The 19,532-nt window shown below is 39.4% G+C and overlaps 1 protein-coding gene across 1 annotated transcript in view; it reads right to left on the reverse strand.

Annotated features, from left to right (window-relative positions):
• LOC150078931 (CD109 antigen-like) overlaps positions 1 to 19,532 on the reverse strand; it is a 223,646-nt gene that overhangs the window by 88,446 nt on the left and 115,668 nt on the right. Inside the window, exon 18 of the mRNA XM_090383675.1 lies at positions 791 to 893. Within this exon, the coding sequence (XP_090239801.1) occupies positions 791 to 893 (103 nt within the window). The remainder of the gene's footprint in view (positions 1 to 790; positions 894 to 19,532) is intronic.

Consider the following 19,532-nt stretch of genomic DNA (forward strand, 5'->3'; position numbering starts at 1 on the left):
ACATTTCCCTTGCATAGGGACCTCCCCTGAATCCAAGGTTGCTCTCGTAATAATGGCTAAGGGTTTGCTTACCTCCTTTGCTGTATCCCTTAATAATAACTGGATAGATTTTATCTGCCCCAGGTGCCTTTTTTATTCTATTCTCAAAAATTTCCCCTCCACTTTTCTTTCAGTTATCACAAAGTCATTTAGCTTCTTGTTCGAGTTTGATAAACTTCTGGCATTCCCCACCTTAAAGAATTCCTCATGGGTGAATGGAGATGCAAGATACCTATTCAGTTTATCAGCAACCTCATCACCAGTTAATGCATTGACATCAAGTAGCCCAATGTGATTCAACCTCTTCCTTCTATTGTTATTGGTGTGGTTCTTTGCCAGAGACTTCTCATAATCTGTCTTTGCTTGCCTAACCTCCTTTTTGACTTGATTACTAGTCATAAAGGTGGTTATATTTAATACAAGTTTCTTTGAAACAATCAGCTTTTTCACAAGCACACATATATTAGTGACTTAATTACATCAAGATGCCCAACTTCCTGCGTTAAGTATAGCAGGTTTCAGCCAATTACTTGCTTAAAAAGCTAACTCAATGCTGACTATTATTTTTCATTTATTGCTTATTTTTTTAATTTAAAATAAAATGTTTTCTCCTTATATGATTATGTATTGGCATTAAACATTATAGTGAGAGTTTCCTTTTAAAAGACTCCTTTTCAAAATTCCATTAGAATAAGAAATTAGATCTGTTTTAGATTAGCTAGAATAAAGAAATTAAAAAAAGAACACTCACCCTATATTAATATCATGCCAGAGCCAAGAATTATATAATCTATAAAGGTGATTGATGCGATTCAACTGAAAGTCAACCAAATCTAGATCATTCTGATAAGGGCCTACAGAAAATTAAATATAGCATTTTATGTTCTCCAAAATTCATGTTAAAAGCCATTTCAGTTTTTTTATTACTATGCTTCATGTTTATTTGCAATAATCAAGAAATTAAGGTTAAATACAGAAACTGATGTCTAAATATTTATTTACTGAATTTTGGTAGAGGGTCTAAAGGTCAAAAGCAGGTGAAGACATATGAAAATAGGAAGGAATAAGTTTGGGAATTAAAAGAGAATTTTTTGTTAAAGTATATGAAGGTAAAATTTTATCATTTCTATAAAACAAACATTCATTTTACGTTCAAATTCAAGTTAGAATGCAGATAACGTATTCTACTGTTAATAACTTATTGCCAGTATATATTTTTCAATATGTAAGGAAAGTTTTTTTATTTTTCTGAAATTCTGGTATTTTTTTTACAGCATGTAAAAAAATCATTTATAAGCAGATGACTGGTTCAGCCAACAATTACTGTAAATATTTTTAATTAATAAAACCACTAGTCAATATGATTTTTTACCTCCACTAACACATCAGCTTTTTCCATAAAATTTTGTGTAGATTTCAAAAATAATTATTAAAATTTCATATCACAACACAATTTCTACATATACAGTTTTCATGTTTACCCATAATACATATATCTCACTACAGTTTAGGGAAGTAGATACAACACCGATCTGTTATATTACCTGCATATAACAATAATTGCATGTGATCATAGATGGCAATAATATTGGGAAGGGTTAAGCTGTTCACCTTGTCTGTCTGTCTGTCTGTCTGCCTGCCTCTTACCTTTCTTTCAGTAACTGAAAAACAGTTATAGTGCAAGTAGAAGTACGGTTTATCAGCATATCTATTGTCTATTGCTTGTTTCTTCTGTTTTGCTTAGGATTCTATTGTTAAAATAGTTAACAGAAGCAAAATAAGCGCACAAATCTACTGATAATTTGTGCTATGAATGGTTTAAAAGAAAAACTCTGGAGAAAGAAAACTTATAGTATTATTAAAGGCATATATTCTTTGCACTTTGGCTATAAGATTGGTAATCAGGAAAAAACTCTGGCTTCGCACATGTGATGTGTTCTCATCACAACTCTGAGGATATGGCTAACTGAGAAAATTAGAAGTATGCCTCTTGCTGTTACTATGGTGTGATGAGAAACCATGCAACCACACACTGACCATTGCTATTTCAGCATGTCAGAAAGGATGCCACAAAAAGCAAGAACAGCATGAAATATAGCATTAGCATTAGTTGAGGTTGGTTGGTTGGTTGTTGGGTTTTATTGGTGCATTAGCAACTAAGGCTATAATGCGCCAAAACCAGGTGATATATAAAAATTTTAATTTCACTGACCTAATTACCATGTCAAGATATAAAATAACAATGGTATAAAATGTAAAAAAGATATATCAATAAAGAAATAACAATAACATGTAAATTTTAAATACAAGTAAAAACCTTTATTGATTTAAAATAGCTAAAAACAGCAGACACATTGTCATTGTCGGATAAAATCTGACTGAGTGTATGCGGCTCAATCAGATGATTAAAAGCAGTAAAATGGATATTGCTAAAATCTGGACAGTCAACTAAAATGTGTCTAATTGATAAAATTGTGCCACAGGACTCACACATAGGAGGATCATCAGCCCTCAGCAAAAACGAATGAGTCAAATTACTACGTCCTATGCAGGTCCGGGCAAGAACAACTTCCTCCTTATGATTCCTGCGCAGACTAGACTGCCACAGTTCAATTACAGGCTTTATATGATATAATTTATTTGTAGTCTGTCTATTCCACGAATCCTGCCATTGGGAGTGTATCTTCTGGTGTATTATTTGCCTGTAGTTTGTATAGGGGACTGACAGGCAGCAATTATTATTGGGAATTGCTGATTTGGCTGCAGTGTCAGCCAAATCATTTCCCCTAATCCCAATGTGGCTGGGAATCCAGCAGAAGTGGATATCATATTCATGTTCATGGAGAAAGTGAATCTTCTGCTGAATGCAAGACAGAATTGGATGAGAATTATATCTCACAGTTATTAAAGCCTGTAACACGCTGAGAGAGTCGGAATATAAAATGAACTGTTGGCAATGGCATTTATTAATGTGATCCAAGACTAACTCTATAGTGTGCAGCTCTGCAGTAAATATGCTGCATTCAGAAGGAATCTGCTCCGATGTAGTGGTGTCTGTAAAGACAGCAGTAGATCCCACATATGATTCCTACTTTGAATCGTCTGTGTAAACTGGCGCGAAGTAAGAATGTTCAGCTCGGTGTGCTGATAAAGCTGCAGGTAGACAGATGATGGAGTGTCCGACTTTCTCCAATTTCTAAGGGACAAGTCACATGCTGGAACATGAGCATGCCAGGGTGGAAGGGGTTGCTTTGGTGTTTGGGCAACCTTGTCTACCTTGATATTAAGTTCTTTGATGGAGACGAATACCAAAAGGACTATTGGCAGTCTTACAGGTGTTGTACAAATTTTCCCATCGTGGATCAAAAACGGATGGCCATGTAGGATGGTCTGGCAGGGATTTCAGTTTTAAAGCGTACTTTAGAGACAACTGCTTACGTTGAAGCGATAATGGTGGTTTGTTTGCTTCGACGTATAAGCTCTGTAGAAGAGATGTTTGATATGCTCCAATAGCGATACGGAGAGCCTGATGATGAACAGGATCCAGCTAACGAAGTACACTGTCTCTGGCTGAATTGTATACCAGGGACCTGTAATCTAGTCTGGATCATACAAGCACACATTGAGGCATACAAAGCAAGAAAGAAAACTTATGTAGCATCAGCCCAAAAAAAACCCTCCCATTTCACCCATCTATTCACTCCAAATGCTTGTCCAGCTCAAACCTCAGCCTTAAATTTATTTAAGCTATCAACTTCCAAAACAAGAGATGGAAGTCAGTTCCAGTAATCAACTACCCACTGTCTAAAGGCAAATTTCCTCACATCTATTCTTTAACTGTCTTTCTTCAATTTGAATCTATGCCCCCTCAGGTTCTTAATCTGAGCAAGAGGAAGAATCCCATCAGCACTGAGCTTGCTCAACCCATTCAAGGCCTTATACAAACATTGCTTCACACATTATAAAACACTTCCAGGCTTGACTTCAAAGAGAAATACTACATTCTCCAACACCAGACTGTGAAGCTTCCATAAAAACCTTTGAAGCAGTTTACAACCACTAATGGCAACAACAGAATGACAAATGAGGAAGCTGGATATAATTCACCACAACTAGGCGAAAAAAAAAAAAAAAAAAAAAAATTCAGGCTGCTCATTGGCTAATATCTTTAGTGCTGTTCTTTCCCTTACCTGATTTACTGGTAGTAACAGCTTCCCTTTCTCTTTTTATTTAACAAAACATTGCTTCACACATCATAAAACACTTCCAGGCTTGACTTCGAAGAGAAGTACGACATTCTCCAACAGCAGAATGTGAAGCTTCCATAAAAACCTTTGAAGCAGTTTACAACCACTAATGGCACAAATAGAATGACAAATGAGGAAGCTGGAAATTATTCGCCACAAATAAGCGAAAAATGCAGAATGCTCATTGGCTAATATCTAAGTAATTTTTTTCAGCAGACACATTATAAATACTTTTTAATATTAATCTGCTCTTATTTTCACCTGACTGCACAACATTTGAGTGAAATTAGTGCCAAAAATCAAGTCGAAAATTTAAAAAAATTCTGTAAAAAAAATTTGAAAAATATTTAAAAAATCCTAAAAATTCATTAAAAATTGTCAAAAAAATGTATGGTTATTATGATTTTAATGCAGTTATAATATTTTCTATATCTATTTATTTATCATTTAATTCATTATCACCAATTTCTGAACCTAAATTTCAGCTTTTTGTAAATCCAAATCAGCCAACAGTTCTCATTCTACTATTTTCATGCTGTTATCTATTAAAACCCTGTCTACTATTAGTTGGAAATGCAAATTAGAAATAGCAGCATATACTGGAAGATTAACAATTTGTGTTAATGAATGCATTATTTGAATCATATATGAAATAACTTTAAGAAATGTAAATTTATGACACACTCTAGAAATGGTTAAACTACAACTTTCAGATTATTACACTTAAAGGTTTGGAAACAGCCACAGTTAAAATAATTTACTATTGTTATAGGCAAGCAAAAATTTTTTGGTGCATATCTATTACAGCACAAATAAACCAATGTAACTGTATTGTAATGTTTCTGTTACAACTATCATATTATTATCAATCAAGCTTTTCTTTACATAGCAATATAATGGCTACTAATATAAAATTAGTAACTGCACATTTTTGAGGTACTTACGTCTGTAATGTCTGCAAAAGACTGAGCATGAAGGTCCCAAATGGGGGCATGGCAAAGAAAGTAAATTTCATCAGAATATTCTTATTAAACTTAGGGGCTTCATACACACTCTGGTTTATGTTTTTGCTCTTAAACATACATGCAAATGAATATATATATAACTGAAATAAGATATATACACATATGTGCAACAAATAAAACCCACTTATAGCATTCCTCTTTAAAAATCTCGTTTCCATAAGAATTAAAATTTTAAGCATTCAGACCTATGTAAAGTTCTCACTTTCAAATTTTTCAAGTGACATAGGGGGGGGGGGTAACTTGCATTTTTAACCCATATAATATAGTAGTGAACTCACTTTTTTTTTCAATATCAGTAACCACGAAACTGCATAAATGTATATAATTTAAGGAAATACAAAATTTTCTTATATATTGAAACACAAAGACAAAAAAGGGAAAGGTTCATAATTTCATTGTTTTGCATATATAAATATTCAAGAAGAAAATAAGAGTCCTGTAACAACAGTGCTGCAGTGGCATATCATACTGAAGCAATAGTCTCTGACCGAAAAGATTCAAATCTTTCCATAAGCAATTGATATTTGGATATTCTATTTCTAAATATGCTCAGTATACAGGTAGCGTATTATGAGACAAGTTAGTCCATTTGCATCGTAAATTCATAGTTAAACTTTCAAAACAAAGTGAAGATTTTGCATCATTATTAGAACATCTCATAATGGCAAATGATGCAAGAAAGCAAGCTTATCCAGCATCAGCAAAAAAAAAAAAAAAAAAGAAAAGACAACCCCTAGAAGGTGTCTGGGCAATAAACCCAGACATCTTCTGGGGTGACTGCTACCCATATGCAGTACTTGTACATTTGTCAATGTTAAACGTCAGTTGCCATTTTTAAGTCCATCTGCCTAACTTTTCTAGATCCTGTTGAAGTAGGATGCCATTATTCCTGTCATTAACCACCCTGATAACCTTTGTATCATCCAAACTTGGATATTAAGCCTGATATACCTTCATCAACATCATTAATAAATATAGAAAACAACAATGGACCCAACACCGAATCCTGGGGAACTCCATTAATAACATTAGTCCATGAAGAGCAGTGCCCACTGATAATCACTCTGCCTTCCTAACCTTAACCATTCCTTTATCCATAGCAGTAACTTGCCCTTAATGTCACATTGATCCAGTTTGAACAGCAGTCTTTTATGTGCAATATTATCAAAAGCCTTCCTGAAATCCAAGTATATGATATCAAAATTATTTTTTGCATCCAGTTCCTTTGTGATCACATCGCAGTATCCAATCAAAGTGGTGAGACACGATTTCCCCTTAACAAACCCATACTGCATCTGAACTATAACTGCAGCCTTGTCTAGATGATCCTGCATTACTTGTTTTGCCAGTGATCCCATTATTTTCCCTGGAACAGAAGTTAAACTAACATTACTCTGTGCAAATGCATTAGATCGGTAATTAGCTGCAAGCAGATCTGATGCATTTGCACTAACTTGTAAGCATGTTAACTCACTACGCAACTTGGGGCTTTTGCCCTAAAATGCAATGTAATAACTCCCAATATGAGAGACACCATCAGGTGTCTCTCATATTGGGAATTATATTTTGCAACTGCCTTGCCATCATTGCAACACCAGGGTGCCTGCCCACCCACTGAAGAGGAGCTAATCAGCTCCGAAACGGTGCAGTCTGGGTGGTGGCATCCGCTGAGAATAAGTAGCAATAGTCTTCTCCTACAGTGAAGAGTTACTTATTCGAGGTAGTGCAATATCATAGCAACTCGTTGTGAAGGTATTCACAATATGAGATATACATATTGATGCCAATCTTATAACTATTTAGTAGTTAGCTGTGAGAAGATCTGATGCATTTGCACTAACTTGTAAGCATGTTAACTCACTATGCAACTTGAGGCTCTTGCCCTAAAATGTGATGTTAACTCAATTAATTAAATTACTAATATAAACCAAATGACAAAATAAATTAAAAACATAATGAAGAATTTGCGTGGTGGACATAAGCATTCAAACTAAATTAAAGTTTAATTTGAATGCTTATGTCTCAACTGGTTATAATTTCAGAAAAGGAAATTATGATGCCTTAAGGTACTGCATGGCCTCTATTAACTGGGTAGATATTGCACAGAGAACAAATACAATTGAACTCTGGTATGCTTTTAAAACATTAATCACAGCCGCCTTGAATGCATATTTACCATTAAAAAAAAAATACTCCACAAGGAGGGTTCCAAGTTGGATGAATAGTGAAGTTGCCACATTACTTGAGCAGAAAAAGGTGGCATGGAAAAGTTACAGAGCAATAAAAAGTATTGAAGCCTATAATAGCTACAAGGTGATATGTAATAGAGCCACAGAAAAGGTTCGACAGGCAAAGGCAATTTATGAGAAATCGCTAGCAAACAGAGCAAAGAGGGAGATAAGGAATTCTTCACATATATAAATGCTAAGAAGAGCAGGACAAACCAGATCGGACCTTTACATAAGGGAAAGGGGATAGCATTAAATACACCAGCTGCCGTTGCAGATGAACTCAACAGTTATTTTGCAGCATCGATATTTACAGATGAAAAACCTTTTGTGGCAATGGGAAATTGTGGGAGCGAAGTTGAAAAATATGCTGTTGTTGTTATGCAAATTTCACAATGCAACTATGGCCAATATGTGTCTATCAGAGTTGCTATGTTCATTTTAATGATTTAAGGATGGATATATCAAAGTGTATTTATTATTCCAAGATGTTTAATATATATAAAGAGCTCACTTAGGTTTGCTTTGTCACCAAGTATATGAAAGAGGGTTAGAGGAGCTTGCAAGTTTGCTAATGATTGGAGGCGAGTGGTTCGAATGGCTGAATAGGATGGACAATCAATCAGGATGTGCCTTACTGTAAGTTGTATCTGACAGACAGAGCAGAGCGGGGGATCTTCTCTTAGAAGTAAATGTTTGTGAGTGAGGAAGGTATGCCCAATGCGCAGTCTTGTCAATATAACTTCCTCCTGTCTATTTGTACATGAGCTTGAATACCATGAACATAAAACTTTTTTATTCTGTGGAGTTTATTGCATGTTGGTCCCTCCAAAGTTGTTTCCAAATGGAAACAACTTTGGTATTTAGTACGAAATACATCCCTATAATCTGTAAATGGTACAAACTGAAAGTTATCTTGTACATTAAGATCTGGATTTTTTGCGGCTTGGTCTGCATGATTATTTCCTGGGATTCCAATATGGATGGGAATTCAACAGATAGACACTTGTTTTCTTGCTTTATGCAAATCTGAGTTGTTTTTTGGGATGCTGAATCAAGGAATTTGAGGAATAGTTGCTATTCTGTAGAGCTGCTACTGCACTACGGGAGTCAAGTATAGATTAGAGCAGGTAGAAGTTGATGCTCAGTAATATTATCCAGTGCTAGTTTAATAGCATATAATTCTGCTGTGAAAATACTACAAACATGAGACAAGGAGACAGATATAATATATTGTGGTAAAACTACTGCGGCACCTACTGAGTTGTTCGATTTTGAACCATCCGTGTAAATCTGATGATTGTTTCTATTTTCAAAACTGTGCAGTGCATGGAGCTTCTGTATAACGATTGAAGAGATCTATTTTTTATTCCTGTTTGTAAGATGTGATATGGACAAAGGCACAGTCGGAATCCAAGGAGGTTCTGAGTTTATATCTACTGCAGAACTGTGCTGGAAATGTATTTCCCAAACTCGAGCTAAGTGTCTGAGATGCAGTTCTACTGGTTTATTTTCATTTGGCTTGCAATCATAATTACTCGTCCATAGTGGATCGTGAATAATGGACCAATTTGGATGTGATGGCTGACTGTATATTTTTGCCACATACATGCACAGTAGATAATCTCATCAAAGGTACAGCGGGGGTTCCGATGAATTTGCACACGGCTGTAAATTGGTGAAGTTCTAAATGCTCCTAGAGCTATACGGAGAGCATTATGGTGAATGGTATCTAGGCAATGTAACATGCTCCTTCTTGCTGAAGCATATACAGGAGATCCATAATCCAAACGAGATCTAATCAAAGTTTTATATAATTGTAGTAATGTGTACCTGTCAGCTCCCCAGGGCATCGAAGATACCGTGCGTAAGATGTTAAGTTTTGAGAGGTAACTAGTTCAAAGTCTTAGTATATGTTCATGAAAGTTTAGTTTTCTATCTAATGTTATGCCCAAGATGGAGAAATTTTGAACAACAGGTAGAGCAATTTTATTTAAGTATAAGACTGGTTCAGGATGAAGACCACGCATTTTACAGAAGTGTATAACAGCTGATTTTTTCTCAGATATTCTATAACCATTATTTTTAGTCCATGCTTCTATTCTGTTTATGGATAATTGGAGCTGTCCTTCAATCGAGTTCATGCTTTGTGATTGAAATGAAATGGAAAGATCATCTGCGTACATATATATTTCCAGTGAAGGTGGTATAACCTTCGTGATATTGTTCACCCGCAGTGCAAACAGGGTTGAACTTAATACTGAACTCTGGGGGGGGACCCCTTCCTGTATATATTGTAGATAAACAGTCTTTATATCGTACCTGAAAATTTTCTGTCAGTAAGGAATTTTTCTATAAATTGTGGAAGTTGTCCTCTGTATTCTAAACTGAAATAGATCTCCATGTTGTGTCAAAAGCTTTTTCAAGATCTAGATTTACCATCATCATATGCTGCTTTCTTATAAATGAGTTTCTAATATTTGTTTCAACTTTGACATGTAGATCAAGTATTGATCTATTTTTCCTAAATCCAAATTGGTGGGGTGATAAAACATTCTCTTTTTCCAGCAACCACATAAGTCTATTGTGCACCATTTGTTCAAGGATTTTCCCTAAGCAGCTGGTCAGTGATATAGGGTGATAATTATATGTATAGGAAGGATCTTTTCTGGGTTTGGGAAATACAAGGACAATTGCATGCTCCCATATGGATGGATACAGGTTGTTCAGAAAAATTCTATTATATAGAGCTAGTAGGATATCCAGACAATCAGAGTTTAGGTGTTGTATCATAGTATAATAAATGCCATCGGGACCTGGTGCGCTTTTAGGCAATTTTGTAATGGTTTTAAGCAATTCCTCTTTTAGGAATGGTAGATTATAGGAATGAGATGTCTTGGTAGAGAAATTCAACTTACTCTGTTCAGCTTACTCTTTATATTTTTGAAAGTCAGTGCTATAACTTGTAACTGCTGATGTAGAAGCAAAATATTCAGCCAGAATTTCTGATATCTCATCTGTTGTAGAAAAGTCCTGCCCTTTCCAATGGAAGATTGGAGATTGTATGCTTGGATATCTTCCACTTAAAATCCGAATTTTTTTCCACACCAAACTGGGACAGCCACCAAAACAGCACAAGGAAATTTAACCATAACCTGGGAGGAGTCGATTGGGAACATCCTGGACAACATCCTTCAGGAGCTGCCAACAACACTAACAGATGAGCAGCAGGCTATCTGCCAAGCAAACAATTGCTATAATAATGACCAAAGAGAACCCCCCTTCACCTTAGAAGAAATTCAGGATGCAGCAAGCCGCGCAAAAAATAAGAAATGCACTGGACTGGACCTAATTGAACCGGAGATGGCAAAAGAAGCAATGGAACATATACCGGAATTACTGCTAAAACTATTCAATTGCTGCCTGGAAGCAGGTAAATTTCCACTACAGTGGAAAAAGGCAAATTTAAAACTGCTCCTAAAAAACCCAACAAAGCCACCAGAGACACCTAGTTCCTACAGACCCATAGCCCTGCTACCAACCCTCAGTAAAATATTCAAAAGGCTGCTACATACCAGAATCACAAGGCATTATAATGAAGTAAATCCTAACATGACAAAGCAATATGGATTTACTCCTGGCAAATCCACTATCGAAGCAATACAGAACCTCCTCTCTGGAGCCACCCATTGTCAAAGGAAATACTTCCTCGTCATTGCAGTGGATTTCGCTGGGGCATTCGACACCCTCTGGTGGCCGAGTGTCTTGGCGAGACTCAGAGCTGCCAACCTTCCATTGAATCTTTATTATTGCATGAAGGATTACCTGGCTGATAGAGCAGTGCAAGTTACCACACCATATAAATGCCTTAGTCGCCCAGTCCGCAGGGGCTGCCCCCAGGGTTCTGTCCTGGGGCCGCTCCTGTGGAACATTGTCTTAGACGAATTCCTCGCCATGGATCTGGGTGGTGTGGAGGCCCAGGCCTATGCAGATGACTTGGTCTTGACCATCAAGGCTGACAGCAGATCCTCCTTAGAAATGCAGGCAAATGATGCCCTGCAAAAGCTGCTAGATTGGACGAAGCTACACTTGCTCAAACTAGCACCCGACAAGACAAAATCGGTGCTGCTAAAAGGTATGCTAGACTTAAGGAGACCACCACAAATTAAGATTGAGAACAAAACAGTTAAGCTGTGCGAACAGATTAAATACCTAGGAATAATCCTGGACAGAAAATTAAATTTCAAGCCACACCTAGAATATATTAAACAAAAAATAAGAAGATACGGCGGCCCTCATCGCTAGAGTCACTCGCAGGGACTGGGGACTCAGACATACTACCCTGTCTCTGTACTACAAAGCTCTCTTCATCCCTGCCATCACATATGGCTCTCCTGTCTGGTACACGAGGGCAGCACTAGAAGTGAATAAACGGATCCTCGAAACCATTCAGAGGACTATCCTCCTTACTATGTCGAGAGCAACTAGAACGACTAGCACGGCTGCCCTCCAAGTCCTGGTAGGAGTTCTGCCCCTGGATCTCGAAGCTATCCGCTGTGGTCTGCTCTACCATCTTGCCAGAAACATATCGGCTACAATGTATGACCTCACTACTGACATCACTAATGACCGCAACTGTGAGAAGAGAAGAATCACCGACCACCTCGTCCAGATTTGGCAGAGGAGATGGAGCAACACAGAAAAAGGTGCAGTGACCAGAAGATTCCTCCCCACTGTCACCAAGCTGTACCCTAAGGCGCCAGCGTGGTTTCACCCTGGTCAAAATACCACCTTCCTCCTTACAGGGCACGGCCCGTTTAAAGCTAAACTTCACCAACTTGGCATCATAAATAACGCGGACTGTCCCTGTGGCAACCCAGAGTCCTGGAGACACTTAATGTTTGAGTGTGATTTGTATGATGACCTACGACTACGCCTAATAACAGCAATCCAATATATCCGAGACAACCAAGAACCCAGACTGTTAGACACTCAGGAGGACTACAAGGCACTCAGTCAATATGCCCAGGATCTATTTTCTAGAAGGAAAACAATGATAGAAATATACCAAAGGCAACCTGACTAGAAAGAATGCAGGAGGTCAAACAAGTAAAAAAAAAAAAAAAAAACTCAGCTTACAACAGAAAGTCAAGACTTCAGGATGATTTGGTTGGCCTACTGTCGACCTAAAACTGCACTCCCTTGTGCGTGTTTTTCCCCCGGGGAGGGGGTATTTGTTCTTCTCCTCTCCTCCCCATATTTTTTTTTATTTTTATTTTATTTATTTTTTTTTTAATTTTATTTTTTTTATTTTATTTTATTTTTATTTTTTTTAATTTTATTTTATTATTATTTTTTATTTATTATTATATTTATTTATTTATTTATTTTTAATTAATTTATTTATTTTTAATTAATTTATTTATTTATTATTATATTTATTTATTTATTTTTAATTAATTAATTTATTTATTTTTAATTAATTTATTTATTTATTATTATATTTATTTATTTTTTTTTTTTTAATTAATTAATTTATTTATTATTATATTTATTTATTTATTTTTTTTAATTAATTAATTTATTTATTATTATATTTATTTATTTATTTTTAATTAATTAATTAATTTATTTATTATTATTTTTTTTCCCTCTCCTCGCCTCCCCATGTCGTGGGGCATGGGCATGCCCCACTTAAAAATGGGGGATCACCTTCCTATCCGACCCCTTCTTCCTATTTCATCCCCCGTCCACACCCTCGCTCCCATTACTTTCTCTTATAGAGCGACTGCCCCACATGTCCAAATTTAAATCACATCAAATTTTGCCCGATCTTTTAGGCTCTCTAGAAATAGTTCTTTCAGCGTAAAACCCCACGCAGTGCTTTCTAAATGCAATTTTACTTAAATCAACAGCGATAACTCCAACCTTTATTTTAGGTCCTAGTCACCGAAATCCCAGGAAAGTAAGTGGCAGGACCTGCCAGAGTATAATTAGTCTCTTGGTAAACCCGGCCGGCGTCCCCGTCGCTAGGTATGGTAACGCCAGGTCCCACTGGGGGTTTGGTTTGGTTTGGTTTTGGTTTTGGTTTTATTGGCGCATTAGCTACTAAGGCTATAATGCGCCAAGACCAGGTCATTTGTAAAAAATTTTAAAAGCTTTCAGTGACCTAATTAGTTAGGTCACTATGTCAAAAGATATAGCAAATATATAAAAGAAAAATGTAACACTTTTATATACGAGTAAAAAGATTTATTGAATTTAAAAAGCTAAAAACAGCAGACACATTGTCATTGTCAGATAAAATCTGACTGAGTGTATATGGCTCAGTCAGATGGTTAAAAGCGGTACAACGGATATTACTAAAATCTGGGCATTCGATTAAAATGTGACGAATAGATAAAACGGTGCCACAGTTCTCGTACACAGGACAGTCATCTGCCCTCAGCAGAAAAGAATGCGTAAGATGACTGTGTCCTATTCGGAGGCGAGCTAGAACAACTTCCTCCTTACGATTCCTGCGCAGACTAGACTGCCATGGTTCAATTACAGGCTTTATACGATATAATTTATTCGCAGTCTGTCTATTCCACGAATCCTGCCATTGGGAATGTACCTTTTGATGTACTATTTGCCTGTAGTCTGTATAGGGGACTAACAGGCAGTGGTTATTATTGGGAACTGCTGATTTGGCTGCGGCGTCAGCCAAATCATTTCCCCTAATCCCAATGTGGCTGGGAATCCAGCAGAAGCGGATGTCATATTCGCGTTCATGGAGAACGTGAATCTTCTGCCGAATGCTAGACAGAACTGGATGAGGATTATATCTCACAGATATTAAAGCCTGTAACATGCTAAGAGAGTCAGAATATAAAATGAACCGTTGGTACTGGTATTTACTAATATGATCCAAGGCTAACTCTACAGCGTGCAGCTCTGCAGTAAATATGCTGCATTCAGAGGGAATCTGCTCTGATATAGTGCTGTCTGTAAAGACAGCAGCAGATCCCACATATGATTCCGACTTCGAACCGTCTGTGTAGACTGGCGCGAAGTCAGAATATTCAGTTCGGTGTGCTGAATGAAGCTGCAGGTAGACACATGATGGAGTGTCCGACTTTTCCCAGTTTCTAAGCGACAAGTCGCATGCCGGGACACGAGCATGCCAGGGTGGAAAGGGTTGCTTTGATGTTTGGGCAACCTTGTCTACCTTGATATTAAGTTCTTTGAGTAGCTCTTGAAAACGAATACCAAAAGGACGATTGGCAGTCTTTCGAGTATTGTATAAATTTTCCCATCGTGGCTCAAAAACGAATGGCCACGTAGGATGGTCTGGCAGGGATTTCAGTTTTAAGGCGTACTTTAGAGACAACTGCTTACGTCGAAGTGATAACGGTGGTTCGTTTGCTTCGACGTATAAGCTCTGGACAGGAGATGTTCGAAATGCTCCAGTAGCGATGCGTATAGCCTGATGATGGACGGGGTCCAGCCACCGCAGGACACTGTCTCGGGCTGAGGAATATACCTGGGACCCATAATCTAGTTTGGATCGCACTAGTGCACGGTAAAGCCGAAGAATGGTACATCGGTCTGCTCCCCAAGATGTAGAGGAGAGCGAGCGGAGAATATTAAGTCCACGTGTGCACTTGGTGCGGAGTTGACGAATGTGATCCAAAAAAGTTAGTTTTTTATCGAATATGAGTCCCAAGAATTTTGTGTTTGCTGCTACTGGAATAGCATTTTGTCCGAGCCTTAATTCGGGTTCAGGATGAAGATTACGCTTGCGACAAAAGTGTACGCAAACGGTCTTCTCCGGCGAGAACCTGAAGCCATTTGCAAGTGTCCAGGAATTCAGACTATCAATGGCTTTCTGCAGTTGTCTTTCAATAACCCTCATGTTGCACGACTGGCAAAAAATGCTAAAGTCATCAACATAGAGGGCACTGTTTACAGTTGGAGGAAGTTGTTCTGTGATGGAATTTATTTTTATGGCAAAAAGCGTGACACTTAATACTGATCCTTGTGGTACTCCCTCCTCTTGGCTAAAGGAGCGAGAGAGTGAGGATCCCACACGAACTTGGAACGATCGATTGGCTAAAAAGTTTTGAATAAAAAAGGGCAGATGCCCTCTTAGGCCTAGGCTATGTAAGTCTTTTAAAATGCCAAATCTCCAAGTTGTGTCATACGCTTTCTCCATGTCGAAGAACACCGACACCAAGTGTTCGCGTTTTAGGAAAGCATCCCAGATGGATGCTTCCAATCTAATAAGATGGTCCAAAGTGGACCGGTTCCGTCGGAAGCCGCACTGGATGTTGGAGAGAAGGTCATTTGATTCTAAATACCATATTAAATGAGAATTGACCATTCTCTCCAGGATTTTGCCCAAACAGCTAGTCAGAGCAATAGGACGATAATTGGTGGTGACTTTTGGATCCTTTCCTGGCTTAGGAAAGGCAAGAACGATTGCCTTTCGCCAGGAGTCCGGAAACTGCCATTCAGTAAAGATTCTGTTATACAGAAGGAGCAGACAATCCATAGATTTTGGTGGAAGATTTTTAATCATTTCATAATGGATGCCATCTGGTCCAACGGCACTTGCTTTGGAAAGAGCGAGGGCTCTTTCCAGTTCGTGAATAGTGAAATTCCCGTTGTAGGGATAAATACTCTTAGATTTAAAGTTAAGTGCCTGTTTTTTGATTTTATATTTCAGGACCAGGAACTCTGGGGAGTACGAGGATGTTGCGGAGATGTTAGAGAATGTTTCCCCAAGAGCATTGGCTATTGCAGTTGGATCTGCAATAGCGCATCCATTATAATCTAGGATTGAAGAAGGGTGGGATGTATATTTTCCCTTCATTTCCCGGATTTTATCCCAGACTACCTTAGAGTTGGTAGACTGGGTAATAGATGATGTAAAACGGATCCACGATTCCTTTTGACTCTGACGACGGATGTAACGTGCCTTGGCTCGCGCACGTTTAAAGGCTATAAGGTTGGTCGTGGTAGGATATCGGCGGAATATCCCCCACGCTTTGTTTTGAGCCTTTTTTGCTGCTGTGCATTGTGAATTCCACCAAGGTTTGGGAAATGGTGGAAACCGGGCAGATGTTTTTGGAACTGTATTCGCAGCTGCTAGGACAATATTTTCTGTGGTGTACTTAACTGCATCATTGATAGGCTCTTGACTGACTGTACCAAGATCGAAATTTGCCTGATGTTGGAAGGCAGTCCAGTCAGCCTGATCAATCTTCCACCGTGGTAACCTGAAGGGAAGACAGGGTCTCCCACTGTGTAACAAGGTTATCACGGGGAAGTGATCGCTTCCGTATGGATTCTCCTCCACTTCCCAAGTGAGTGAAGGGAGTAGAGAAGGGGAGCAGATAGAGAGATCAATGGCAGAAAAGGTACGGGTAGGCATGTGGAAGAAGGTGTTTGTTCCAGTATTTAGAAGGGAAAGGTCATTGTCATTGAGCATACGCTCTATGACTCGTCCCCTTCCGTTGATGTTAGCACTACCCCACAGGGTGTTATGTCCATTCATATCCCCGAGAAGTAAGAAAGGGGGCGGCAACTGCGTTAGAAGATCATCAAGGTCTGCCTGGGAGATGTTGGTCCCAGGTGGCAAATAGATAGAGCACACAGTTAATAAAAATCCCACCGTAAGGCGAATTGCAACAGCCTCTATGCTAGTTGTAATTAGTAAGGGCTGCACTGGGGTCTGGTTACCCACAAGGATAGCCACTCCCCCATGTACAGAGCCATCTGCAATTCTGTCCTTACGATAAATTGTGGTGTTATGCATCGTGGGATCGTCATTTGCCTTTAGATATGTCTCCTGCAAGCAAAAGCAAACTGGCTCGTGCTTTTGCAGGAGGGCCTTGATGTCATCAATATTTCGCCGGAATCCACGACAATTCCATTGTAGGAATTTAGCCATTATTTTGGCTTGGTGGGTCCATCGGAAGCCGCCTTCCGGTGGCTCGGAAGGCGGCTTCCGAGGTGCTGAGGGCTTACTCTTATCAGTCTTGGATTTGTCTTTTTTGGGGAAGAATGGACGCTGTCCCGTGTCCATTTCCTCCTCTGCAAAGAGTTCCAAGACTGAATCTTCGTGTACCTCCTTCTGCTCGACCTCCATGTTTTCTTGGGAAGTAGGAGGTACTTCACCTTTCTTATTTTTTTCTTTGGTGATTGCCTTTGTTACTTGTGGAGCATTAGGAGGTACCGATACAGGAGTGGCAGTTGATTGGTCCTTTTGTGCAGGTTTTTGCGGACTTAACAGATAACGCGCGATGGGAGTGAAAGACTCCTTTGGAGGGATGGACATGTCCGTCTGTGTTCCGATGGAACACCTCCCTGCTACCTTCTGGGCGTAGGTAGGCTTGTTGATGTTGAGCGGTTTCACCGCTTTCCTTGCCTCCTGGTACGATATGTTTAGCTCTGCCTTCAGCCGTTGTATTTCTTTTTCTTCTTTCCACCTCTGGCATGCTCTTGAGTAGGCCGGGTGTTCTCCCTCACAGTTAATACAGGTGGGTTTTGGGGCTGAACATGCTGTTGTTTCATGGTCCTTTGCACCGCATCGAGCGCATGCAAGGACTCCACGGCAGGCCATTTGAGAATGTCCATACTTCTGGCATTTGAAACACCGTAAAGGGTTCGGAATGTATGGACGCACTGAACAGTTGATGTATCCAGCTTTAATTTCATCAGGAGGTTTAGGAGTGTTAAAAGTCAGGATAACGCTCCTGGTTTTAACAATTTTTCCATCCCTTCGCGCAGTGATTCTCTTGACGGCAATGACTCCCTGTGGTTTTAATTCGGAGCAGATTTCCTCCTCGTATACGTCGAGAAGGTCCCACTCCGAAATGACACCTCTCGATGAATTGAGGGTTCTGTGTGGTGTCACTGTTATAGGGATTCCTCCAATTGATGTTGTTCGGAGGAGATGTTCAGATTGCCTGTCATTTTTAGTTTCAATTAAAAGGTCTCCAGAACGGAGCCTCTTAACTGATTTGGGAGAACCTGCTAACCCATCTAACCCTTTCTGTATGAAGAAGGGTGACATTTTTCCAATCGGTTTTTCAGTGGTGGAATGCATGATTAGAAATCTTGGGACCGGCCCTGATGATGGTGTTTCAGTTCGCTGTCTCTTTGTTGCAATAGTATTATCTGCCTCTCCGTCTATGTTTTCAGATAGGGACCGGGTTGGGGCCCCTGAAGAAGTAAGTTTATCAGGATTCATAGAAATTTTTTAATTGTTCAGTGTCCGGGCTCCCCACCCACCACGGAGCCCAAAGGGACGCCCACTACCCGGCATGCAATAAATGCGCTCGGGAGTGGGACGCCAGGGCTACCCAGACACTATACCCGCACTGCCGCCAGCCTGAATCCTGTCCCTCGGACCATGAGGGTAGGGGCATGGCATTGACACGGTTGACCCTCGCAGGCGAGCCTACTAGCCGATTGATCCTAGCCGGGCCTTCCAGGACCACCCGTCTTGTCGAAGCAGGGGCCAAAGTGATGTATTGAAGCTGGGCCCCTCAACCACCAGGATCCCCCTTTCCGAATTTCCATGGGTCGCAGCGCACGGCAAACACGCCGGATTCCATTGATGTAAGCCCGGAACCTAGGCTGTGGGCGTTGGATCCCAGTGATGCTAGTCTGGAAGTCCAGCAGCGTCACTAGGAGGTCCCCTCACCACGTACAGGTGCCCACTGGGGGCCCGGCGGCCAACAGGCCGGATGAACAATGGGCACAACAAACTACATACCACATGACCCATACATTATTTTTAAACCTCTGGCATAGACAGGGTACTGTCACTCGATACATAGAACATACGCAGAGATGGGAGAAATCCCCGGAGCCGTCAGACCCTCAACATACCTATACCTATACCAAACTGGGACTCTAGTTTCTAGTAAGTGTGGAGGCAAACATGATCCAAGAATTTTTCTTTGCCTTCTTCTGAATTCTCCTCTCTTCAGCTTTGGCTT

The sequence above is a fragment of the Mastigoproctus giganteus genome, chromosome 10 (genome assembly GCF_048544385.1).
Source record: "Mastigoproctus giganteus isolate SK-2022 chromosome 10, ASM4854438v1, whole genome shotgun sequence".
NCBI classification, from domain to species: domain Eukaryota; kingdom Metazoa; phylum Arthropoda; class Arachnida; order Uropygi; family Thelyphonidae; genus Mastigoproctus; species Mastigoproctus giganteus.